Below are 27,419 nucleotides of genomic sequence, written 5' to 3'. Positions count from 1 at the left end.
CCATGAATGTACTAAATCACTACTGACTAGAAAAATACAAATTAAAACAACTCTGAGGAACCACACATATATCAGTTGTTGTCCTTCATTCTCAAAGAGGACTAAAAGGATATCACGATGTTAGTGTTGAGTTACAGTGTGTCCGACTGCAGCTGATCAGACTAATAATATGAGCTCGGAGTGCTCTGCCACAGGGCAGACACAAACAGCCCCTGTAAATATTTGGGGTGGATTCTCTAATTTTGTGCATCTCGTGTTTCTTTTGGGCTAATTCAATTCTGCTCTGCTTATAGAACACAGCAATTTCTCTGATGAAGGCACGCTATGCCAGGCAGTCTTGTGCCAGTGTCTCCCATGTCATACAATCGATTCTAAAATTCTAAAGAAATGCTCCAAGAGTGTCCTTGTATCGCTTTTTCTGACTACCTTATGGGCACTTTTCTTGTGTGACTTCCCCATTAATTTTCTTTTTTTTTTTCTTTTTTGCAAACATACATTTGACATTCCAACAATGTGGCCAACCCAGTGGAGTTGTGTCCCTTTACAATAGAGTTGGTGTGCCTGGCAGTTTAATTCGAGAAAGGACCTTAGTGTCTGGTACTTTATTCTACCAGAATCTTCCTAAGACCGCTCAAATAGACACAATTCAGTTTCCTGGTGTGAGGCTGGTAGACTATTCAGGTTTCACAGACGTGCAGCAATGAGGTCAGCACAATGGCCCTGTAGACCTTTAATTGGGTACTCAGTCTAATACATCTCCCCTCCCTCACTTTCCTTCCAAACTGATTAAAAAAATGCAAATTAAAACAACTCTGAGGGATCACACATCTATCAGATGCTGGCAAAGATGTGAAGAAACTGGGAGTCTAATGCATTGTTGGTAGAGTTGCAAGCCATCCAATCATTCTGGAGACAATTTGGAAAGATGCCTCAAGAGCTGTAAAACTGTGTATAAGCTATGAGGTCTGTATCCTAAAGAAATCAGAGAAAAGGGAAAAGAACAACTCTGTGGTGGCCACGAATTGGAAATCAAGGGATTGCCTGTCAATTGGGGAATGAATGAACAAGTTGTGATATATGATTTTGATGGAATGTTATTGTGCTATAAGAAATGATGAGCAGGAAGGTTTCAGAAAAACCTGGGAAGACTCAGGTGAAATGGCGCAAAGGGAAATGAGCAGAACCAGAAGAGCATTGTACAGAGTAACAACATTGTACAGTGATCAATTGGGAAAAACCTGGCTCCTCTGCTCAAGTCGTTGATCCAAAACCCTCTCAGAGGCTCCACAATGAAAAAGGCTATTCCCCTCCAGAAAGAAATCTGATGGAATCTGAATGCAGATTGGAGAATATCTTTGTTGGGATTTTTTTTTGTGTGTGTTTTCTTTTGCAGTATAGCTAATATGGAAATGTTTTTGCATGACCTCACATGTATAATCAGAATTAAATTGCTTGCCTTCTCAAGGAGGAAGGAAGGGTGAGAAGGAGAAAGAAAATTTGAAGTTCAAAATTTTAAAAAAAAGATTATTAAAAAATTACAGTAATTCAAAAATATTTAATGAAATAAATTTTTAAAAAAATTATAATGCCCCTTTTTTTTTCTTTTACACGGCTTTTCTTCTTCTTCCTAAAAAGGAATATGTTTCTAATCATGTTCTGCAGATCATTCAGACAGAAAATCCCCCTAATGAATTAACACTCCCGAAATGTACACTCCTTGCTGTTTTCAGGTTATATTTCACCAGCCGGCTGTTGAATCCGATCCATGTTCAATTTAACCACGGGTGTAAGTTGCTGCTCAAACATGGGGAAGCAGCCCCTGACTCTGCCAGCAGATGTGCCTTCTGGTCGGAATGCTCATCCTCCGAGAAGCAGCCGGATCCTTTGACATGTGGGCCACACGTGACTCCATCATGAAACATACCCAGTAATCCTCTTGACATTTCTCATGCCCTCTGTTCTAATACAATACGGCATATTTCAGCCTTCCTCCTGGCCCAGCTTCTTCCCATATCCTCACAGGCTCCAGCGCAGCAATAGCCATAGAAAAGATGCTCGGGGCTTGTCCAATTGGGTTCTCGATGGGTGTCTAACTCTGTCTCTGTTACTTGAGAAATCTGGAGGGATCACTTGCCAGATTTGGAGCTTGTGGGATTCTAAGTGTCTGCCAGTGCCCTTTTCCCTTCTCCCTTCCCCCTTCTCTCAAAACCAATTGAAAAAATAATGCTGGAAGGGACGTGGAAAATATAAAAGAAAGCTCTTAAATGTTCCCTTGTATTTTAATAGCCCATGATGCTTCTCAAAGGATGGCTTGGGCAGGACCTTCTATCACATCCAGGGACTTCATACTGTCTCCCAAGCCATTAATTACTTTTGAACCCCAGTGCCAAGGGGACAAAGGGCCAAAGACTTTTCTCTGGCCCCTTGAGAAGGAATCACATCTCTGCTGCCCCTCATCTGTCATGTGGGATGTCATCCCTGCTTCTGGGGAGATGAGGCAGTTGGATTGCTTTTCTGTTTGGGAATACGGAATGCATTAGGGTTGAAAGCAGTTGGATGTCTGAAGTCCATCACCCATGCAATGGAGAGGTATTAAGCTCCCTAGGAGAGGCAAGCCAGCAAAGTCAGAAATGGAACAGGTCAAGGAAGCCTGTACAACAACAGTGGAGTTGGATCCACGCGTGGCCATGAATTTCCAGCCTAGGCAAGAGAGGGAAACAGTCTCCAAAAAAGAGCAAAAAAAAAAAAAAAAACTATCTTGTTCTCTTTCTGATACCTTGAAAAATCACCCAGTGCTTTCAAACTTTTGTTGCCTCAGAACAGATTTCAGTCATTCTCTGCCCTGACATTACTACATCCTGGAAAATAAATCCTCAAGGATCATGCCTTGGAGCCAGAACCCTCTGTTCTAGACTCCCTGAGACCAGGGGTATCCATTAGCTCCCTGGCTATTGTCCTACTTGCCCCCAAGTGTATATTCTGGAAAGTGGGTTACCCTAGGGAGTTCTATTGACTATCCCTATGACATCCCAGCTCAAATAGTCTTCTTCCCTGCCTGTTCTTCTCCAGTATGAGTTCTTTCTCCATGAGAACAACAAATAAAACCATCTTGCCTTTGTTTTTTAATCCACAGTGCATGGCACAGAGTAAGCTCTTATTAAATGAGTTTTCATTCATTTGTTTCCTTTTTGTGGAATTTATATGGACCAATTCTTACAAAATTTATCATCTTAGTGGCAGTTTCTACTTTTCATAAAGAATTGGGGGGGGGCAGCTAGATGTGCAGTGCATAGAGCACCAGCCCTGAAGTCAGGAGGACCTGAATTCAAATCTGACCTCAGACACTTAACACTTCCTAGCTGTGTGACCCTGGGCAGATTACTTAATCTCAATTGCCTTGGCACAAAAAAGAAGAAGAAGGAGAAGGAGAAGGAGAAGGAGAAGGAGAAGGAGAAGGAGAAGGAGAAGGAGAAGGAGAAGGAGAAGGAGAAGGAGAAGGAGAAGGAGAAGGAGAAGGAGAAGGAGAAGGAGAAGGAGAAGGAGAAGGAGAAGGAGAAGGAGAAGGAGAAGGAGAAGGAGAAGGAGAAGGAGAAGGAGAAGGAGAAGGAGAAGAAGAAGAAGAAGAAGAAGAAGAAGAAGAAGAAGAAGAAGAAGAAGAAGAAGAAGAAGAAGAAGAAGAAATAATAATAATAATAATAATAATAATAATAATAATAATAATAATAATGGTGGGGACTGAATGGGAAGTATCTCAATGCAGTGGTTCTGCTGTCCAAGGTAACAAAAGGAGAAATGTTACAAGAATCTTACTAAATCTGTTCCTTTCTTGTTGTCTTTGGTGACCTATTTTCCATCTCATCAGTAATGATATATCCTACTTGAGTTTCGTGCCAATATGATTCAGCAGATAGATTTTCTTTCAACATTCTTTATTATTTTCCAAAATGTAACAAGTTGTGAATTTTCCCTCCCATTCTCCTCCCTATTTCACAGGTGAGTTTATATCGTCAACCAGGTTTGTTAATCTGTGGCTGCCATCTTCTGCTTAGCAAGGAGATCAAGTGTTTGCCAGCGGAGTTTGGTTCTTGTCTTTTCTGGTATCTTGATCATGGTATTTTATGCCAGTTTTGCATTGAGAGATAATGTTGATAAACAATACTGTATGAGGCTGTATTCTGATGGAAGTGGATATCTTCAACATAGAGAAGAGATAATCCAGTTCCAATTGATCAATGAAGGACAGAATCAGCTACATCCAGAAAAGGAACACTGGGAAATGAGTGTAAACTGTTAGCATTATTTTTGTTTTTCTCCCCAGATTATTTTTACCTTCTGAATCCAATTCTTCCTTTGTAACAACAACAACAAAAATTTGGTTCTGCACATATATATTGTACCAAGCATATACTATAAGATATTTAATATGTATGGGAATGCCTGCCACCTAGGGGAGGGGATGGAGGGAAGGAGGGGTAAATTTGGAACAGAAGGGAGTACAAGGGACAATGTTGTAAAAAAAAAATTACCTATGCATATGTACTGTCAAAAAAATGTTATAATTATAAAATTAATTTTTTAAAAAAGGCAAAAAGAAAGAAAGAAAGAAAAAGCTTGCTTGGCCTTGGCTGGCAGGAGACCCCAATAAGGATTTTCCCTTGGTCCCCTTCCTCGACTCTAGTCCCCAACCTGTGGGTGCACAGGCTAGCTTTTGTGGGTGAGTCTGACATCTGAACAAAGTCAGAAAAGTCACTGATTTTCATACTGGTGCACAGTGTGGAAGGGAAATTCACAGCCAGTGATCAACTCATTAACCCTCTGTCTGCCTCAGTTTCTTCAACTGCAAAGTAAGGGTCATTATATCACCCGCTTCCCACAGTGGTTGTTAGGATTAAATGAGAAAAATAGAAATAAAGTGCTTTGAAAACCTTCAAGTGCTACTCAGATTTTCAGGTTTGTACGTGACGGAGCCTTTCGCCAAAGACCCAGAGAACATTAGAAGGTCATATTGCCCGGGAGGAACAAGGAGACACAGGCAGTGTGGTGGGAAGTGGGGGATGGATTTCTCTGGCTCTGGCTGCCTTTCTCATAGACTTTCTCATAGGCCTGATCCTCAGTTTCCTTCTGTGCAAAATGTCTGTGGTAAGCTAGACAGCCCGTGGGCCCCTCCCAGCTCGGAGTTCTTCATTTGGGGAGACAAGTCCAGATCTCGTTATTATTAATATCTTCCAATGACATCATGTGTCCTGGCTGGGATCCACTTAACAAAGCCTGTCTGCCAAGAAGTCTTTATAATTCCTCCGGGGCTTAGTAACAGGCTGGCCTTTTTGATGGGAAGCTGTTTTGTTTTCTGGAGACATTCATGTTTGGGGTCTTTGGTTCGGGGCTGGCATCAGACCCTTTCAGTCAAGAGTGTCGGGTCCCCCTGAAGCCAGCATCTCCCCGAGTCTCTCCTCGCCCATCCAGATCTGCTTCAGCAGCTAGCAAAAGGCAGTGTGGGACAGTGGATAGAACCCCAAGTTTGGGATCGGGAACCCACCAGTCCTCAAGTACTTTGGTATTGTGTGCCAGGCCCTGGGCTGCTTAGCTTTACCAATAATATCTCATTATCACAATGATTGATGTTCACTGGAAGGCTGCAAAGAGATCCCTGTCAGAAAGTCCAGTATGGAGAGCAGGAGGGGGTGAGATGGGCAGAATCGGCTCCTGAGTGTGGCTCTGAGCGTTCTTAGAAGAGCTGCCCCCCTTCTCTTGGAGGGGCCTTTTCAGAGCCAAGAGACACCATGGCCCAGACAGCCAGCCCGCCTCAGAGCCGGAAAGCCCTGACTTCAGGTCCAGGCTGTGGCCCTGGACAACAAGCGGTGCAGCTTCTGGGTGTCTCTGAAAACAAGCTGCAGGGCTGGTGCATTAGTGAAGGCAACTTCCCCTCACCCCCCAAAAAAAAGCACAACCTCATTTACTTTGTCATTCTCTTACCCCTGAATGCTCTTTTGTGTCCTAAAAATTGTTAGCTTCTCAAGGGCACATTTCAGGTTTGTTCTGGTCTCCCCAGCAACTCAATTAGTGCCTGGTATATCATAGGTGCTTAATAAATGCTTGTTGACATATTTTGTCAGAATGAAGGCAAGATACCGGTGGTGATCCCTGATCCATCAGACAAGTTTATTTTGGAAAATATCAGAGCCGTCCTCCCTCCCTTTCCCTTAGAGGGGGGAGAGACCTGGGCATGATTTGGGAACATTTTGCTCCCTTGGATCCATCTCGCCTCCAAAAAAGCAGATCCTTTTTTTTGTATCTTGCAGAATTTACCGTTTATGACTGGTTTGTGAGGAGGGGAGCTGGTTTTCATCTTAGTTACAACCAGACCCACGGCCAGAAAGAAAAAAAGGAATACCCAGACTTCTAAGTAGGAATTATTGCTCCTGCCTGGGCAAGGGGAGTCGGGGATGGGGGCGCCAGAGGCACGGACGTCATGTGTTCGTGGGTGGCCTCCCGCTCTGGGTGTCCGATCGGACCCATCCTGGGTGAGCTTCAGCCCCCAGCCTGCCTTCTGGTCAGCCTGCCAATCAAAAGAGTCCAGCCCGGACCGTATGAATGGGGGCGGGACAAAGGTAATCCTTAGAAGGGGGATGCATCCTGGGGATGACCGTGTCAGATGGAAGCATGAGCACGGGCATTGGAGCCCAGGGCATGTTGGGCACAGCAGCCATGGCAGGGCTCAGGGGGCACGCTGGAAAATCCGGGGTCCGGGGAATCTTCTCAAGGACCCAGGAGAGGGAGCTGCCTTTAGCCCTATTTTAAAGGTCCAGGATTTGAACTCTAACCACTGCCCCACCCCTCTGTCCAAGACCTAGGGGGTAAGGTGCCAAGGATTTAGGTTCAGAGACTGGGGGGGGGGGACCCCATGGGAAAGAGTCGGTGCAAAGGAATGGAGAATGGGTGTGAAGGGCCAGAGGTCAGTGCGGCCAGAGCCCGAAGTGTGGAGGACGCTCGGGTGTGAGGCTGGGAAAGTAGAGCGAGTCCTGCCCAGGGTGCGCCCTGCCCCATAGCGGGTTCCATTGGATCCCAGAGGCAACTGTCCCATGGGGGGGGGGGGAGACCAGGGGGATACAGTCAGAGCTCAGCTATAGGAAATTCACCGAGGTGAAAAGGAGACAGTCAGAGAACTTGTGTTCTATCAAGAGAGAGAACCAGGATTTACTGATTCTGGGGAGACAGAGAATAAATGAAGGCCCAGGGAAGCCTAAGAGCAGTAGAGGAAAGGGCAGGACACAAAGGGCTTATTCTCCCTCTCTCCCTCCTTCTCTCCACTTCTGTCCCTTCCCCTCTGCTCTCCCTCCGCCCCTTTTCCTCTTTCCCTCCACCTCTCCATCCTCCTCCTCTCCCTCCTCCTCCTTCCATTCCCTCACTTGGCTCCCCCTTCTCTCATTCCTTCTTCCTCTCTATCTCCCTCCTTTTTTTCCTCTCATCCCCCAATTCATTCCTTTCTCTTCCTTGGTTTTGCTCCCCCTTCTCTAATTCTTTTTCTCTCTCCCCTGTTCCGTCTCAGGGACCCCTCCATCCTCTCCCGCCTTTACTGCCAGTGGCTAAATATGACAAAGACCGTTTAGGCCTCTAGATTATATTGCAAAAGGCCTTTCAGGAGTGGCAGCGTGTGGTGGCGGTTCTGGCGTTAAAAGGACAGTGTTCCAACGTGACTCTGTTTCCCCCACGTTTGATAGGACTGCACCCAGAAAGGCCGGTTCCCTTTGGAGCTGGCGGCTTAGCGAACTCGGGAGGGCGCTCGGTAATCCGCTGTCTTGAAAACTGTAGGAGCCCCCCAAATGCCACCAACAGCCCCTTCTTTCTCCCGGGAACAACATCGAGGTTAACAGGCTCTCCGCCTCACAAGGAACATTGTACGTGTGTTTTGGAAACTCCCTTATGGAACATTTCCATAATATCTATTGATGTCACAATGAAAATGACAAAAGATACACAGACGACTTGCTGGATGTTTCATTGTGGGATTCCCCTCCCTCGGTGGTTCTTCACCTTTTGGACCCCTTAAACATACAGATCTGTTCTCACTACAGTGGTCTTGAATGCATAAAATGGAATACAGGGATCAAAGGAAATTAATTATATTCAAATGCAGCTATCAAAGTAGTTTTTAAAACCAAGTTCACAGGCCCCAGGTGAGCAACCCAACCCTAGGGGGAATACCCTAGAAAAGACTGCAAAAGAAAAAGGGGAAGGACCTATATGCACAGATTTATAAACGCTCTTTTCTGGAGTCAAAGAATTGGAAATTGAGGGGATGTCTGTCAGTCAACTGGGGAATGGCTGAACAAATTGGAGTGTGTGATTGGGATGGAAAATTAATGTGCTATAAGGAATGAGCAGCTCATGTACCGTGTACAAAGTAAAAGTAATCTTGTGAGATGATCAGCCCTGAATGACTTAGTTACTCTCAACAATAACGTCCAAGACAAATCAGAAGGACTTAGGATGAAAAATACTGCCCATCTCCAGAAAAAGAAACCATGGTGTCTGTGTATAGATTAAAGCATTAGGGGGGAAAAAACTGTTTGAGGGATTTTTATATTTTCTTTCACAGTATGACCATTATGGAAAATTTTTTTTTATCACTACACGTGTATAATCCATATCCGATGGCTTGCCTTCTGAATTAGTGGGAAGAGGAAAGAAGGAAGGGAGAGAATTTGGAACTCAAAAGTTTTAAAAAACAAATGTTAAAAAACAGCTTTTATGTGTAACTGGGGAAAAGTAAAATTCTAAATAAATTAAAGGAAAAAAAACCCTTCATTTCCCCCTTGTTTTTTGTTTTTTTTTTTTTTTTAATTTGCTGAGGCAATTGGGGTTAAGTGACTTGCTCAGGGTCACACAGCTAGGAAGTATTAAGTGTCTGAGGCTAGATTTGAGCTCAGACGCTCCTAACTTCAGGAGTGGTGCTCTATCCACTGCGCTATCTAGCTGCATCTCCCTCTTGTTATTATTAACCAACCAACGAATCTATAATTTTTTATTTAAGCATCAGTCATATGCCAGGCACTGTGTTAAATAATGCAGAAGAGAAAAAAAAAAAAAAAAAGACAGAATTAGTCCCTACCCTCAGGTAGTTTACATTCTAATGGGAGAGACAACATACATTATAAATATATGTGTGTGTGTGAGTGTGGTGTGTATACACAAAATGGCTATGAGGTCACTTTAGGAGGGGGTATACTCCCTTAGCCTAGCTGCTGCCTTAATAATTGCCAAGCAAATATCCAAGCATAGATTCTGCATCTCTTCATCACTGTATGATGTAAGGGGTGGGGAAATACCCAAGTCCATTCGTCTTGGCAGGATCCCAAGGTTTCTACCCAATAGGCAGCCTACATTTCCCACAAGGTGTATGGCTGCTTAATCTCTGGGCTGGACCACTGTCTCTAATTTGCCCCCATACTAGAAGGTCTGCAGTGACACTTAGACTCTCTTGAGGGCCTCAAGGTAACTTGAGTTGGGGGGAAATACACTCTCTGTACTCATCACTTTAATTCTTGTGCTCCTAGCAGTGTACTTCTATTTACACGGACGCTCCTGCTTATAACAATGACATATATAGATCTTAACTATGTCCTTTTCCTTAGCAATAAGACAAAAAAACTAAGTAAATAAAATATCAGAGTTACTCCTATAAGACCAATTTAGGAATAATAAATATAATCAAATAAGCCTGGGTCGCACTGTCCCACTTTATATTCTGTATCTAGGGGGGAGAGTGGGAACATTTCCATGAACCTAACTCACAATTCTGGAATGGTAAACTTCAGTGTTATCATTCTTTTCTGGGAACTGTCCATAAAGATTCCTTGAGAATCATAGCTTTTGTGTTGAAAATTGCTTCCATAGCTAAATTGAGCTGATTCTTGCTGGGTTCAACTAACATCCCTAGTACAAAATTACTGAATTTGTTTGAGTCATGGAGTCCCACCTGAACAATGCACACGGTTCACTTGACATCTGTTAAACTCAGATTGGGAGGTTATCGATGCATTTGCTTTAGGAAAAGCATATCTGAGGATTCCGCAAAACTTAATGACTCAATTCCTGTCTTGTCTCCCCCACTTTCTCTTGATGTTTCAGATTTATGACTGATGCAGCTCGCCGTGAGCAAGAATCCTTGAAAAAGAAAATTCAGCCCAAACTTTCATTGACCCTGTCCAGCTCAGTGTCTCGAGGGAATGTGTCCACTCCACCTCGCCATAGCAGTGGAAGCCTTACTCCACCTGTTACCCCTCCCATCACCCCCTCTTCTTCCTTTCGCAGTAGCACACCAACAGGTAAGTCCTAATGACTTTACTCGGACCTTGACATGTGGCGAGAAAGACACTGTCTGGGTACAAGTTTCATGTTGTTTCTCTCTTTCCTTAAGAAAATGGTTCTCTGCCTGTCGATTTGTTGGGCACCCATTCCATTCCATTAATTTCAGCAGATATTTATGAATTGCTTCCTGGTCAAAAGGTGCTCTTGTTAGTGCTTGGAATACAAATCTTTGTATATCTATATGTTATACTATGCTTGAAGGAGCTTTGGTCTACAACATGACACAGGACATAGACAAAAAGATAATGTAAGGCCTAATCAACATCAGATATTTGGGGCTTTTTGTTTACAATGAAGTCTTGTGTGGGGAAAAGTGATTCTCCTTTCCTTTGTTCTTCAAGTTAGGGAAAAAACACTGGACTTTGATTCAGTTTCCTGAAAAAAAAAATTTGGAAGGATATACCACATTCTTCTATTTTGGGGTTGACTATCCCTAGCTGCCTATAAGTTGTTAGCATTATGTATGGTGTTTTACAATTATTATCTCATTTGATCCTCATACCAACCCTAAGAGGTAAGTGCTGTTCCTAGCTCCATTTTTTAGATGAAAAAAATTGAGACAGAGAACATCTAAATAATTTGCCTAGAGTCACAACAGCTATTGTCCAAGGCTGGATTTGAACTCAGTGCTCTGTCCACCACACCACTGATCTGCCTCATGATTTCAGAAGACATAATCTTGTAAAGATTTTAAGTGAGATTTTTTAAAATTCAGTGACAAAGCACAGTGCCCATATCTACACAATTTACTAACAGACAGCTTGCCCAAGTTTTTTTTCATTGAGATATTTAACTGACAGACTCTTTTGGAATCCAACAGAAACAATCTTTGTTGGTTTGGCCAACCATTCTGAGATATTAAGTCATCTTCAATCAATTAGCCAAGCTGCAAGTATTTATTAGTATTTACCAAGTGTCAGTTATTATCTTAGTGCTACAGACACAAACGCAAAGAATGAAATTATCTCTACTTTTCAAAAAGCTTGTGTTTGAATTCAGGATTTCTTAAACTTTTTTCTACTTGGGATTCCTTTTCACCTAAGAAATTTTTACATGACCTTGGGGATATAAAAATACAAATCAAAGATTTGCTGATAATAAATCATAATTTTGTGACTGTCACATTCAGTTACAACACCCAGCCTGAGGTCGCAAACAACAACTTAAGAAACTGGATTCTGATGGGTGAGATATTACGATATATCCACATACATACTGAATTAATATATCAGTATTTAAACCAGGGATATAAGGCTGGTTCCACATTAGGGAAACAGTCAACATAACTAATCGTATTAAAAATAAACCACCCCAAAAGATAAAAAACAGTATGATTATCTCTAGAGATACAGAAAAAAATCCTGACAAAGTACAGCACTCATTTATGCTAAAACCCCTACAAAGTAAAGGCACAGAAGGATGATTTTTAAAGGTCATAAAAATTATCTAAAACCAAAAGCAAGCATCATTGCAATGAAAATAAGCTAGAAATTTACCACCAAAATAGGTAAAGCAAAGCTACCCAACTCCCCCCACTAATTGTTAACAAGGTTCTAGAAAGGTTAAAAGAAAGAAAGTAAAGGCATGCCTAGAGGTAAAGAGGAGACAACATCATCCCTATTTGCCGGTGACATGATTTAAATCATTTAATTGGAAAATCTTACAGAATCAGCAAAGATATTAATCGAGACAATTAACTTCAGCAAAATCCCAGACTACAAAATGAGCTCTTAAAAATCAATAGCATTTCTTTATATTAATGATAAATCCAAGAGGCAATCAGAGAAATCAGGGCCTGCTTCGGCAGCACATATAGTAAGCTTCAAAGGGCTATGAGCCAGAAGGAAAGTGGAGGGAGCGATGGGGCTGCTTTTGTTTGCAGATGACTGTGGTTCACTGCAGCCTCCTGCTCCTGCTAATTCTGTCCTAATTAACACTAAGAGAACCCAGGCCTCCAGCCTCCAGACCACACCATCAGATATGGAATCCTTGGTGACATATATGGAGGAGCCTCGAATGCTGTGGATCAGCTCTCTTACCTTGGCAGCCTTCCTTCTGCGGATGTCACATTGATAATGAGACTGAGCCCAGGGTCTGGGAGGCTCCCAAGGAAAGTGTGCGAGAGGAGAGGAGAGGGGTTAGACTGACCACCTGCAGTAGGTTTCCAGAGCCAGGGGCTGATCTCTAGAACTGAATCCCTTCCATTTGAATTACCTTTGGAAGAGTCTAAAGATCCCCTCAGGACACTGAGGTCCTTTCTCAAACTAAACTGCCCAGTGTTCCAACTCTGCCATAGAGGGCACAGCTCCAGGGGCTGGCCACATTGTTCCAATGCCAAATGTACGCTTGCCAAAAATCCAGATAAACCAGTGTTCAACAAGCTGGAATCACTTAGGAAAGAGCTCTCTAAAACTGCTGAGGAAACTGGAAAGCAACCTGGCAGGAATCAGGCGTAGACCATCACCTCACACCATACTCCCCAGTGCATTCTACTACATGGCTGTCCCACCTTAACATGAAAGATTACTCTATTAAAACATCAGGAGAGAAGCACGCAGTGGCGATCACAGTGGGCGTGTGGATTTGCTTTGGTTAGCTGCTTGGTCTTTTCTTTTAAAAATCCTTATTTTAAGAGATGATTAACTGGAGGAGTGGAGGAAGGTTTTTTTTCAATAAAAACAAAGGGGATGTCAGAACAAAACATCAGTAAAGATGACATTTTTAAAGTAAATTAATCTTTCTAGTTGGACATTATCTGAGGTTTTTTTACGTCCTTAATCTGTCAATCAAGTATTTATTTATGAAAGACAATCTTGGGTATTGTGTGGTACTTTCTGAGAATCTTAAGGAATGGTCTGGTGGGGAAAATGGTTAACCTCACACAAAACATTAAGCTGATAGGATAGCAACGTGATGTGATCATTCAAGAAAATTTAAAAATAGCATCTCAAACAAATGCTAATTAGGAGACCCAGGCAATGAGTACAAAAAGAAATAGAAAAGAGAGAACTCCAATTATTGTTGCCTTTTCTTAAAATGTAAATGCCCTAAGTATGAAGGAAGGCCTTTGAGGCGTCTCCCTTGAGGTATGATTATGATTATCACAAATGATGCTTCCCTCCCTTCCCTGCCCTGTGCCTTACCTGCTTCTCAACTCCCCCCACTCCCACCACCATGAACTTGGGAAGTAATGGTTGATAATGAACTCCAGTCTCTTTGGTTATTTCGCATTTCTTGACCCTTATGCTACCTTAGAAAGAGAGAACTGAGAAAACAGCTCTCCGCCTTCACTACTTGGCAGAGACTGAGTTTCACATGCTGGAGCTTATTAGCAGGGCCCAGTGTTGCTTTTATTTGTTTATTTTCTGTCTGCGTGCTGGCATCTACCAATGATGGCGGCCAGAAGGTGCCGTACAAGTGGTGTTGGCTAATTAATAGCTCCAAGGGGAGTACTTGCTCTGCTTCTTCTCAGGGGCCCTCGAAGAGTGACTTTTGCCCTTAAATATCATGAGCAGAAATGAGTTATTTAGAACGCTCCATATTGGCCAAATGATCTGAAATTTGCTTGAAAAAGGGAAAAGTTTGATGTAATAGCCAAACAGATCTGAGTGTGCATGTGTGTGTGTGTGTGTGTAGGCCTGAGAATTATGGTTCTCAAATAGAATGTTACTATTCATGTAAATAGATAGTTCAAAAAGATTTACTCCAAGTACTTAGTTCAGGGCCTGGCATATATATATTGAGCACTTAATAAATGCTTATAGATTGAATGATTAGTAGATTGATTTACCTGGGACTAAAAGATGTTCCTTTATAAGTTAAGACTTTAATTTTCATTTCAGTGATGTTAACAAAAAAAAAAAATGTTATATGTGTTTTTGAGGGGAGGGGTTGAACAAAGTCTGCTTCCATTGGTAATAGTTGCCTTCTCTGAAAGCTTGCACTGCCTTATTGGGGACTCCAAGACTGTGCTGGAAAAAGGGGAAAGCAAACGTCAAAGCCCTTGCCCAGAACCAACTCTACGCTCATTATCCCGGGCCTAGCCTGCCTAAAGCCAATACATGTCAAACCAACAAACTTGGGGGCGCAAAATGAAATAGCAGGTTCCAGAAGGTATGGTGTGGAAGACCTAAGAATTCACCAATCACCCCACAGATATTTGTTATACCCACCTACTATGTGCTAACAAGATAAAACAATGAATAAAACAGCCCCTGCTCTCAAGGAGCTTATATTCCAATGGATTATAGATTAAGAGCTAGGCCTTTAGAAGTCGACCCCCTCATTTTACAAATGGGGAAACTGAGGCCTGAGGAGCTGGAATAACTGGCCTGAATTCAGATAGGTCGTGAATGACAGAGCCATGAATTGAATGTGGGTTCTCCAGTGCAAGGTCTCGTGCTCTTTCTATAAGTTATTATTTTATTCTAGATGGGGCGGTCCTGGGCAGGAGGGACTTGCTGAGCAAGCTGGCACAAATGCCTCAGAGCAGGGAGTTTCTGTCTGAACGGAGGGTGGTTGCAATTGTTGTAGAGTCCCTGAGGTGTGTCCAGCTCTCAGTGACCCCATGGACCAGAGGATGCTGGGCCTTTCAACCCTACATTACCTCTTCATGTCCATCCAAGCTCATGACCCTCTCTACCCATCTCATCCTCCGCCATCCCTTCTGTCTTATTCCTTCAGTCCTTCCCAACCTCAGGGTCTTTTCCAAAGAGTCCTCATTAGAACCAAAAGCATCGATTTGGCGGCACGTGGCTTTTCTGATAGCCCAGCTCTCGCGGCCACACATCTCTGCTGGAAAACCCCCCGTGGCTCTGACTCTGCAGCCCTTTGTCCATGGTAGTCTCTGCTCTCAGTCAGCCAGCAGATCTGCCACAGCTCTCCTTCCAAGCCTTTTCATGTCATGGCTGCAGGCCCCGTCTGCCAGGCTCTTTGAGCCCAAGAATATGAAATCTGACGCTGCTCCCGTTTCTTCTCCCTTTATTGGCCAGGAGGCGATGGGACCCAGAGCCAGGGTCTTAGGGGGGGTTTGATGTCAAGCTTCAAGCCGGCTTTTACCTTTTTCTCATCTGCCCTCAATAAGAAACTTCTTAATTCCTCTTCACTTTCTGCCACCAGAACGGTGCCATCTGCATATCTGAGATGGGGGATATGGCTCCCCCCTGCCTAAACTTGGACTTTTGGTGGAAGGGTTACAGCTTCCATTTATCTGGTGTAGACCTTTGTAGTGAGATCAGGGACCTTTGGAGGGTGGAGGTAGGAACAGAAATCCTAGAGTACTGTGATATAGCCCCTTAGAACACAGTCACACACACACTCACACTCACACTCACTCACACATTCACACACTCACACACACACACTCACACACACACTCACACACTCACTGTCACTCACACTCACACTCACTCACACATTCACACACTCACACTCACATACACACACTCACACATACACACTCACTCACACACACACACTCACACACTCACACTCACACACACTCACACACACTTACTCACACTCACATACACTCACAGATACACACACTCACACACACATACACACTCACACATACACTCACATACACTCTCTCACTCACACATACTCACACACACACTCACTCACACACACACATTCACTCACACTCACACACACTCACACACACACTCACATTCACACACACTCACTCACACACACACTCACTCACTCACACTCACACACACTCACATTCACACACTCACACACACACTCACACTCACACACACTCACATTCACACACACTCACACACACACACTCACACACTCACATACTCTACTACCTTCAACAACACAGACCCGACTTGCTTTGAGATGTGGAGAGCAATCAGAGAATCTTAGAGTTGGAGCAAGGGTTTCTGGTCCAAGGATGGATTTCAGGGAGTCTGCGAACTTGGATGGAACCGAAAAATGACAACTGTTTTCATCAGCCTCTGGTTTCCTTTGTAATCCTAAGGGTTTTCTGTTTTGTATTTAAAACCCTTATTCTGAGAAGAGGTCCTAGACTAGACCCGATGGCCAAAGAGTCGATGACTCACACACAGAATGGGCTCCAGAGGCTAGGCGGCCCAACTGCTTTATTTTACAGATAGGGAAACTGAGGCCCAAAGTGGTATAAGGTAGTAACTGAAATCAGGTCCTCGCACACTCACCATACCAAACTTCCTCGTGTTCAACAATTCAGTTTAGTTCTACAGATAGCTATTAACTACAGAATTTCAGGCATGGAATAACTCGCTGTTTATATACCAAATTTCAGCTCTGCTGTGATGGTTCGACTACGCTCAAGAACAATAATAGGGCCCCTGCCAAAGCCCCTCCCCATATGGCCATATTGTACCTGGTGCTAGAAATGGGGGGGTGGGGGGGATGAGCCTCTGGCTCTCAGCAGGGACTCCAATGCCGGCCAGAACATGATCACGAAAAGGTACTGGATTAAGTGATAAAACAGGGCACCTTTTAAGATGAAAGAGAGGATTTTTGAAATAGAGCATCAACAAATTAAGCTCTACTTTAAAGGGGGAAGAAGGGAAGGGACAGAGAGAAGGAAGAGATGGAGAGACAGAGAAAAAAGAAAGGGGAAAGAGAAAGAAAAAAAGATGGGTAGAAAGGAGGAGGAGGAGGAGGAGAAAAGGGGGAGGGATGAAAGAAAGGGAAGGGAAGAGATGGAGGAGAAAGGGGAAGAAAGAAATGAAAAAGAGGAAGAGAAAGAAAAGGAAAAAAAGGAGGGGAAAGGGAGAAAGAAAGGGAGGAGAAGAAAGAGAAAAAGGAGGAAGAGGATCAGGAGGAAAAGAAGGAGGAAGAGGAGGAGGAGACAAAAGAGCAAGAAGGAAAGGAAGAAAGAAAAGGAAAGAGATAGAAACAGAAAGAGAGAGAAAGGAGATGGGGCAGAGATGGGGAGTGACAGAGAGGAGACAGAGCAGAACGTGGCCATTCTGTGCTGGAGCCCGGCCCAGCCCCTGCCAAACGCCCCTCAGGACACCTTCCCAGGAATTTTCCTTTGGAAGCAGCCCGGCAGAAGTCCTGCCTCTGGCAAGGGGGGAAGCGGGGCAGATTCTGGACTTTTTTTTTTTTTTTTTTTTTTAATAAAACAACCCTCGGCCTAGGAGACATGTGAGAGCTAAGACATTAACCATTTGGAGCAACTGTAAAGCCTCGCGTCTGCATTTCAGAACGCGGCCCTTTTTTCCTGTCTGAACCCCGGCATATTAAAATCAGAGAAGCCCTTTCATCTCCGTGGGTCCCGGCGGCCTGGGTTCTAATGGCTTTTCCATGTGTGCCCAGGGGTGAGCCTGGGGATCCCGAGGTGCTGCGGCTGCTCCGGGGAAGGCTCTTTATGAGTTGCCGGCGGAGGGCGTGACACCTTCACCCATCATCCGAGGTAGGGTTTGGAGGGGAAAGCGAGGCACCCGCCAAGTTTAATTCAGCTTTGGATAAATAATGCAGGAAAATGGCATCCTGGATTCGGCCCATTCCCTGGTGGGCCCTTTACCTCCGAAAGCCTCGACTGCATCACCCGTAAAATGGACTTAATTACGGCCTCTCCCTCCCAGGGCTGTTCTGAAGAATATAATCTGTCCAGCATTTTGCAAACCTAACGGTGCTCTCTACGCTTTGTGTTATAATGTTATGGTTGTAGTTAAATAAGATAAATGACATATATAACTATAGCCAGTCACAGTTCTAATGCTAGTTATTGTCACCTTTTTTGTGTCCAAGTTCTTCTGATCAGGTCTGTGTTCTTACAACAAGCAAGCGATTTCTCAAATGTTTTCCCTCCCATCCTCTGAAGAAAGGTTACCCACCATATTCCCTTCTCGGGCCCCAGACGGCAGGCCTGGATCTGGATGGAGTTGTCTGTTTTGAATAAATAATACATTTTTTAAAAATAACATCATTATCCAAATAAAGTATTAAAGAGAGAAAAACCAGTCTCCCTCCCCACCAGCACCCCTGCCCCCTGTGGGAACCCAAGATAATGGTGATTTCCATCTGATCGACCTTGAAGTCTTCAAATGAAAAGATGCGTTTGTTAACCCAGTGTGCATAAAACGAGGAATGTTTGGATGGAAAACAAAGCCTTACAAAAATGTCGGCCTGCAAGAGCCTCAGTGGATAAGTCGTCCGCTGTCTCCCTGCCTCTGTTCCTGGGCAGCCTAGCACCAAACCTTTGCCGACCGAAGGCGAGCTAGTCTGGACTCGAGACTTCCCCCCTCTCCTTCAGCTCTGTGATCCTGGAAAGCCCAAAAAGCAACTCTATCCATCAAAACCTAGGCCCCTTCTTTGATGAAGAGGATGAGGGATGGCATTAGAAATAGGTAGAAGGCTCCCCTTTTTAGACACTCCCCCCCAATTCTGGGATATTTTTCCCCAAAAGGTAAACATGAAGCGAGAGTATTTTTTTTACTGGCCAGTCTCGATGGAGGTTTCCCAGAGATGAACTGGCAGGAAATTAGAACTGGGCAGAAGTGGCCTGTGTCTCCCCCCCCCCATAGCCTTGAGATGGCAGTGGGTCCTCCATGGGAGTTCAAGCTTGGGCGAGCACTTAGGAGACGAAGGTTCTTGTTCAGATACAACTTAGCCCTCAGAGGCCGCTGACGGGGCTTCTGCCTCCTCGTTTCTGGGTCTCTGACTCCCTAAGACTATATTGTTCCCTCCTGTTAAAATGAGGCAAGCTCCAGAAATCTGTTATCAAAGCCAGATGCTTTCTGCAACATAAGCGTGTGTAATTTAGCCGAGGCTATGCTGTGCACAAAGAAAAATTGGAAAAAAAAAAAAATCTTCCAGACAATAAGAAAGCTTGATTAAAGGTTACGCTAGCAACATAAAACTCAAGCATACAGCCCAGCAGAGAACGGTTTCTTGAATTGGACAGACTTGGTCAGAAATGGAGATAAGGCAGTTTTACCAAAATCCACCCAGAGTACATTGCCACTACTAGGACTGTGCAGCCATGACAGGCCTCCACCACCTAGTGGCAGCAAAGCAGAATTTCAGATTGTTCTTTCTGGGAAATTTTAAAATGAGAAGTGACCTTAGAGATCATCTCCTCTAAGCCCCTTCTTCTACACATTAGGGAAACTGAGGTCTAAAGAAGAGATTTTCATCAGCAGAAGAATCAGGATTCAAATGTGGACCCTCAAGTTCCCAAATCCACTCCAGGATGACACAGTGAATTTGTGATGTTATCCATGTGTATGTTCCCTCCAGAAGTGCAGATTGCAGTACATCCTGGGCCATCTTCATCTATGTCCTCCTCTAAGGTGACCATTAGGGGCTTTCCCCTACACTGAAGCCCTCTTTCTAGATCTCTTCACATTACATGGATGCCAGTGGACCAAACATTTGGGTCGTCTGCCATTACTGCATTTCAAACCTGCAGTGACTATGATCTCATTAATGTGGACGTACCCAAGAGTGCTCAGAGCCCATTCTTGCCCTGAGAGGCCGTGCAGTTGGGGGTCACCAAGAGATCAGTAACACTGAATTTGTTGGATTCTCTCACCAACTCTGTGGAGTACGTAGAGTTTACTGCCTTTATCACATGAATAAATGGGTCGCTCGAGGCCACTCCATACACAGCTAGTATGAATCAGAACCAGGATTCTAAGTCAGGTCTTCCCGACTCTAGTGACTAGCACACCCCACTTCCATGGTAACTATTCAACAATCAACTTGCTTTTACAAAGAGAGGCTTTGAAAATATAGCAATAACAAGGGTATCGATCAATGTTTCCCCTACAGAGACACTCTTCCCTTCCCACCTCAGTCTCAAACTTAATTCAATTTATAGAGAGTTGGTTCCCCCCAAGTTCATGTCCAAAGATGGCCCTTGTCTCAGCTTTCAATGGGATAGGTTCCCAAGGTCACTCCCAAAGGCACCCCTTGTTCTTCAGCACAGGGATGCTGACAACAGTGAATCAGATCCTGCCCTGAAGGAGCTCATATTCTCCCAGAGCAGTGGGAGAGATTACAATGAGTAGCCAAGAATGGAAATTCAAAGAAACATGAATTTCTGGAAAGAGAGAATGGTGTTGCCAGGTGAAATAGAGTCACACTTTCATATTTGTATGTGAAAATTTTCATGTTGGCAAGTTTGTAGCGATTTTAAAAAAAATTAAGGAGAGTTAAAAGGAGGTGGGGGGCATTAGGAGATATCACAAATTGAATGTTATTTCTGGAGAATTCTCAGCAGAACCAGTCAAATGGGTTCTAAATTTCAACTTCTAGATGCTGGAAGGTTTTTTTTAATCCCTACCCCTTTCCTTCTTTCTTCCTTCTTTCATTGCTCCTTTCCTTTCTCCTTTCCTTCATTCCTTCTTTTTTTATCCCTTTCTTATTTTTTCCTCCTTTTTCCCTTTCTTCCTTCCCCTTATTCAGTCTTTGTCCCTGTTTTGGCAAAGAGAGCAAAATCTAGCTAGAGGTGAGGCTGGGGCAAGCTGGGTTTTTCAACGATTATCTCCAAAAGCCAGTACCTCTTCAGTAGCATGGACCTTAGAAATAATAATGAGTCATATGGGGATTTTCAAAGTGCTCTCCTCCAGGAGCAATTCCACCCAAGAACATCCTCTTGTCTGAACCACAGGATCCTAAGTCATCGCTAATTGCAATTTTCACACCATGAGTCAGAAATCAGAAATATTTCCTTTAAACCTGGTTGTCTGCCTTTTTTAGAGAGATGGCTTTAGAGGAGAGCTTGCCTTTCTGGATGAGTGCATGGATCTACCTTTCTTATGAAAGATCTGTAGAAATTTCCCTGGTTGCCTCCCAGACTGATAAAGTAAGACCCAGATTGTGGTTTTCCTTCAGTTTTATATGATTTTATCATTTATCAGATGATTAAAAGGAGTAATTAGCAGAGACTATCCAATGATAATGTTCAATAAGGATCATTCTTAAGTAAATAAGCTACAAATCTGGCAAAAACTAAAAGAAGCAGGATAAAAATCCATCACATTATTCACTAAATTAAATCTTTGTTTTTTTAAAAAGTGGTTGAAGAAACATAGTTACAGGTCTATAGATGTAGATGGCTTCCAGTCTCCTCTGAAGTGAAGAAGGAACATCAATATAGAATGTGTTTGATTTGTCCAGTATTTCACCATTTCAGAAAGGAACTCAGTTTTCTAAGCACAGGATCTGCAGCTTTTTTTGCCTTCGTATACTTAGCAACTGATACAGTGCCTACCAAATAATAGGAATTTAATACTTATTGAATTTTTTCTAAATGAATGTTGCATATAACTGCTGGTCTAGTCAGAGGTTCCAGGATTATGGGTTTATTGAGTAGTTTGTTTCAAATGATAACTAGCCAGTATTTTGGGAGCTCCACTACAGAAGACACATAAATAAGAAACAAAAGTTTCTGAGCCTCTTGTACTCAGTGGTATTCTGTACAAATCTTTGCAGTGATGCTCTGACCTTCAGATGGAAGCACCAACCACTCTAACAGGAAGTCCATCCAATATACTGGAAGCGATCCTTGCTTTCTCCTACCATCCTTCACCCTCACTTTGTGCAATTAATACTATTTCCAAAGGGAACTTTCTTTGCTTTTCCCAAATTTCAAAAAAGAATCTTGTTATGGAAATGGTCATCATTTCCCTCTCTGTGGATTCTTTCCCAGTCTAAATTTTCCTTTTTCTGGCTAATTGACTACTTGATGTTGGTATAGCTACCGGATGTAGTTGGGAACCTGGAGTAAATTCTTGCTTTTAATCTTCATTCAACAAGCAACTATGAAATGCCTGGTAAAGTCAGATACCATGCCCTTGGGTACTGAGGATGCAAACACACGCATACAAAAAAAAAAAAAAACCCACCCTGAAGTATCCCATTGTACTGGGGGAAACAATGGAAACACAGAGTGAAGATACAAAATAGAAGTGGGATTCATTTCTAAGTGGGTAGCACTGGAGTCCTTATAAAAGTTGGAGATAATGTGAAAGAGGTAAAAACCCTGCTCCATATCTCCATTTAAGGCTAGAGCAGCAAGAAGATGGTTCAGAGAAATTCCAGTGGACTAGTCTGACAGGAATATCCAGGAACCATAAGCCCAGAAGTAAGGCTAAAGATGCGTTGTGGAAGGGCTTCAGTTTCCAAGAATAGGACAAGTCCAGCCAGTCTCAGGCACAACCCCTTTGCCAAATTATGGATAAACTGACTTTTTTTTTTAATTCCCCGTAAATTTTTTTAAATATCTTCTTTGACCTGATGAAGAAAGGAAGTTTGGACCTGGACACTGTCTCACTTGTGCTTGGAAGAAGATTTTAATAATTCTTATTTATCAAGCACTGCAGAGCAGGAAGAAAAAAGAATTTGCTTAAAGCCATTTGGCCAACTGCACTAAAGAATTCAATTCAATTCAGCCAGCAGCCATTCTGGACCAGAAAATGCATCAGTCCCTGCCCCAGGAGCATGCAGACAGAATGGCTATTCAGGACAGTTATGCAGACTTGTGTTATGTTGCTTCATTTTTTCCAGTCACATCTGACTCTCTGTGACCCCATTTGAGATTTTCTTGGCAAAGTGGTTTACATTTTCTTCTCCAGCTCATTTTACTGATAAGGAAATTGAGGCACACAGGGTTAATTGACTTGTCCAGGGTCACACAGTAAGTGTCTGAGCCTGGAATTAAGCTCAGGAAGATGAGTCTTGTTGATCCCAGGTCCAGCACTCTCCGCCTCACTGCCGCAGGTACAAATTAAAACACACTAATTTTAAGAGGGAGAGAACTAATGACTGGGTGGTGTCAGGGGAGACTCCGTTAGTATAAGTGAAATGTGCTTGAAGGGGTTCCCAGGGGCAGTGGTGGCAAGGGAGGGGACTCCAGGACCTGACCTTCCAGCTACAAGTCCCACGTTTCTTCCATCGAGCCACCCAGTGGTATAGAGACGAAGGGACTTCTTGAGTTTGTCTGCCTGACTGATAGATGAGACCAGAAAGGGGAGCTCTGCTTTTCTCATCATCTGAGGGTGTTGACAAAGGCTTTGGCCTGCTACTTTCTACTGGGGGAAATGGCTTCCATTTTTTTTCTGGCAGATTCAGTAAATCTGGAGCCTACTGGAACCTGTGATGTCCAGCCCCCATCCACTCCCTCCCTCCCCCCCCTCCGACTTGATGGAGGCCTGCCTTGGGCAGGAGTTGGGCTCGGAGACTTTGGAATGTTTACTTTGGGCTGAGAGTGGCGCTGTTTTTTACACAGCCGTAAAGTGCATTTAAGCCTTCAATATAAAACTTTTCTTGACTACCGTTTCATAAAAGCCTATTTACGTAGGTCCTTTTCCTTGCTGTTACTTATCTTTCATGCAAACCTGTTTCCTGAGATTGTACGAACCACAGAAAGGGAAAATCAGGAGAGGTTCCTCATAGCCTGAGAAATGTGTGTTTTTAATCCACGGCTGTAGTCCTAATGAGAGAAGGAGGTGGTATTAATTATGAATATTTTCCATTGTGGCTAGGAAAATACAACACATGTTCCTCCAACTCTCTCTGTCTCTGTCTCTCTTTCTCTCCTGTCTCTCTGTGTGTCTCTATGTCTCTGTCTCTTTCTATGTTTCTCTGTCTCTAGGTCTCTCTTTCTCTCCTGTCTCTCTGTGTCTCTGTCTCTGTCTTTCTCTCTCTCACACACACACCACCCTCAACTGGTTTTAAATTTTTAATTAAACTGAGAAAGACATTTTCAAATATTTGCCAGAGTTCAATTAACATCCCATGATGGAAGGTGGAAAATGTCCGACCTTATTTTCTCTCAACCATATACCTGCTTTTGCTCTCCATTCCACAGCCAAAAGGATTCCAGCTGGCGTGAGCTTTATTATTACCACGGAGTTAATTTGTGGGATAAGCCTTTGGCGGAGGGGGTCTGTTTGGCTTTTATATATTTATTTATTTACCTTTTTTTCTGTTATAAATACAACTGCACTGTAAAATGGGCAGCTTAATTGCAGGAAGCCCACAACTATTTAATTTTTATTTTTTTTCCCCTGAAAGTGGTTAATAGCTTATTTTTGTTTAGACGGCCCAGTTGAAAACCCTGTCTAAGCATATACCTTTAAAGCCGAGATTGTGTTACTTGGTTTATCATGTTTTCCCTGAATTGTATCTAAACAGGAGGTCGTTTGCTATTAAAAGGCCCTTATTTGTGGAGAAAAGAGTTGGGGAAGGGGGAAGGGAATGAAGAATGCCAAATAACTTCCCAAAAGCACGGCACTCAGTGCCTATAAAAGGCCAACAATGACTTCTTGCGGGACAGTGGGACGATCCGCCGCCTCTGCTTGGCTCCTTCCAGCCAAGGCCTCGCGCCTCGTGCTACTGGCGTGGACCTTGTTATGTTGGTCTGCCTCAAAAGCCAAAACCAAAACACCCCAAAAGCGCGCCGGGGGTAGCAACATGGCCGCCGGGCTTAAATTTTTTATTTCATCACCATTTTTTTTCCCAACCTCCAACTATAGGAGCTTGCAGATCTTGCCCTGAGATGTCCCTCCCTATCATGCCTGCTGTGTGACACTGGAGTATCATCAAAAGCACTCTGTGCCGGAGGCTGGCTCCTTCCTCTCCAAAGATCCATGGCCCAGTGCATTAATCCTCATTTAGGCAGCTAGAAAATGCTTCCTTTACAAGCTGTGACACGGATTGTCCCGTCAGGAAATGAGCCAGTGACAGAATATGAAGGATACTGTGGGTTTCTGATGAGTCTCATCACAAAATGGACAAGAAAGAGGGGGAAGATCCAGGCTAGAAGACGAGGGCTGAGCATCCCATTGGCAATGCCCTTATTCCTTCAGCAGAGGTCCTGGATTCAGGCCCTTGCTGGATGCTCCTGATGCCTCCAGGCCAGAAATCAAAGCCTAGGGCCCTTGTGACATATGTCCGATCCAGGGGGGATACCAGTTAAGATTGATGCTCATTGGAAAATGAGCACTGCTCCTGGAGAACCCGGGTTCAAATCTAGCTGAGAAACTTAGTGACTGTGTGACTCTGAGCAATTCATTTTACCTTGTTTAACTCAATTTCCTCATCTGTAAAATGAGCTGGAGAAGGAAATGGCAAACCCCTCCAGGATCTTTGCCCCTAAAGTGTCTTCCTAAAGTGGCAGCAAACTGGGTCCAAGCCGCTGTTGATCTGTTTTGGAACTCGTTATTTTTACTGCATTCTTGAGTCTGTGACATTGAATCTGGGTGGAAGAACTAGTTAAGAACGTCTTGTAGGGACCAAGTGCAATTCAGTGGAAGGAACTGACTCTCCTAAACAGCTGTTCCTTGCTTATTTCTGTGACCTCAAACAAATCCTGTCGCCTCCATTAACGTCATTTCATCTGTGAAATGAACACTAGCATTAAATGGCCTCTGAGGTGCCTTGTGATCCCAGCCTCCCAAATAAGCCTGTCGTTTCAATTAACTATGAGGGTGGCCAATCATTGTTTGAAAGTGCTCAGAAGTATCGCTGTTTGTTAACACGGGGCCAAAGTACAGATAACTAATGAATTAAAAGCACCCAGTGCTGACGAAAGGGAATTCTTATTTTTTTTTTAATTTTTAAAGCTTTTTATTTTTAAAATATCTGCACGGATAATTTGACAACATTGACCCTTGCACAGCCTTGTGCTTCAGATTTTCTCCTCCTCCTTCCCACCCCCTCCCCTAGATGGCAAGCAATCCAACATACATTATACATGTTAAAATATGTTAAATCCAATATGTGTAAACATATTTATACAATTCTCTTGCTGCACAAGAGAAATCAGATCAAAAAGGAAAGAAAATGAGTAGGAAAACAAAATACAAGTGAACAAAATGGCTCTCTTCATTACAAGATCATTGGAACTTGTATCAATCATCTCATTGTTGGAAATTAATTCTTCAGAACTGATCATTATATAATCTTGTTGTTGCCGTGTACAATGATCTCCTAGTTCTGCTCATTTCACTCAGCTTCAGTTCATATAAGTCTCTCCAGGCCTTTCTGAAATTATCCTGCTGATCATGTCCTATAAAACATTCATATACTGTCACTTACTCAACCATTCTCCAAATGATGGACATCCAGAATTCTTACTCTTTAACTGCCTAAATGAGGATTAATGCACAGAGACCCGCAAATCTTGGCAGAGGAAGGGACCAGCGTCCGGCACAGACTGTCCTTGATGTCACTCCAGTATCACACAGCAGGCATTGATAAGGAGGGACGGCTGAGGGCAACTAAAATGGTTGTTTTAGTTCTTAAAATTGGATTCAATGATAAAAACTCCAAAGCTCTGGGGTCTGAAAAATTCAACTCAATTTTACAAACAAGAATTGAGCAATTACCGTGTTCCAGACATTGCACTAGGTGCTAGAAATATAAAAACAAAATATGAAAAAGGCTTTGCTCTCAATGACTACCAAGAAGAAATAGCTTCCGTGAACATAAGTGAATACAAAATGATTTCTGATGGAAAGAATCATGGCATCTGGAATGGTGTGTCTCTCTGTCACATGATGAGTAAAATCTCTGTGGGCGCTAAAAGCGCCATGTAGATGCTAACACTTCTCATTGATAGTGTGGAGGGGAGGGACCGCTTTGTTTCTGTCTGCTTTCCTCGGACTTGGCCCAAGGCTGGTGCACTGCAGCCCCTGGAGCTGCATCCACAAAGGGAGCCCCCAAACTAAAAACCCCGGCTCTTCCATCTCCATCAAGAAGGGCACCTCGAGTTTGTTTCTCTCAGCTCTATTTAACACAGAATTGGGTTTGGTATTTTTTTAAATGTCCTCATTCTCTTGGTATTCAGGTTAATAAATTAGTCCAATTAGACGAGTAAATTAGCGATTCCAAATTTCCAGGTCTTGCTTGTGAGGCTTTGAGAAATGCCATCTGAAAGGGCACTGCCCTGTGGCATTTGTTTAAGAATTAGATGTACCAAAATGTGTCCTACTTAGGGAAAATCTCCCAAACTGTGCAGATTGTGCAGGGAGGCGGTCTGTATCTGGAGTGGGCCATCCCCGGCCGGGTCTGTCTTACAGCCTGCGCCGTCCTTC

General features: G+C 43.4%; 1 protein-coding gene across 2 annotated transcripts in view; it reads left to right on the top strand.

Annotated features, from left to right (window-relative positions):
- The window catches only part of JAZF1 (JAZF zinc finger 1), a 234,864-nt gene that overhangs the window by 196,501 nt on the left and 10,944 nt on the right, over positions 1-27,419 (top strand). For both annotated transcript variants that reach the window (XM_074271088.1, XM_074271087.1), the window contains exon 3: positions 10,129-10,325. In XM_074271088.1, coding sequence (XP_074127189.1) covers positions 10,129-10,325 — 197 coding nt within the window. The remainder of the gene's footprint in view (positions 1-10,128; positions 10,326-27,419) is intronic.

This window comes from Sminthopsis crassicaudata, chromosome 5, assembly GCF_048593235.1.
Source record: "Sminthopsis crassicaudata isolate SCR6 chromosome 5, ASM4859323v1, whole genome shotgun sequence".
Taxonomy (NCBI): domain Eukaryota; kingdom Metazoa; phylum Chordata; class Mammalia; order Dasyuromorphia; family Dasyuridae; genus Sminthopsis; species Sminthopsis crassicaudata.
This window is presented reverse-complemented; position numbering and strand designations above follow the sequence as displayed.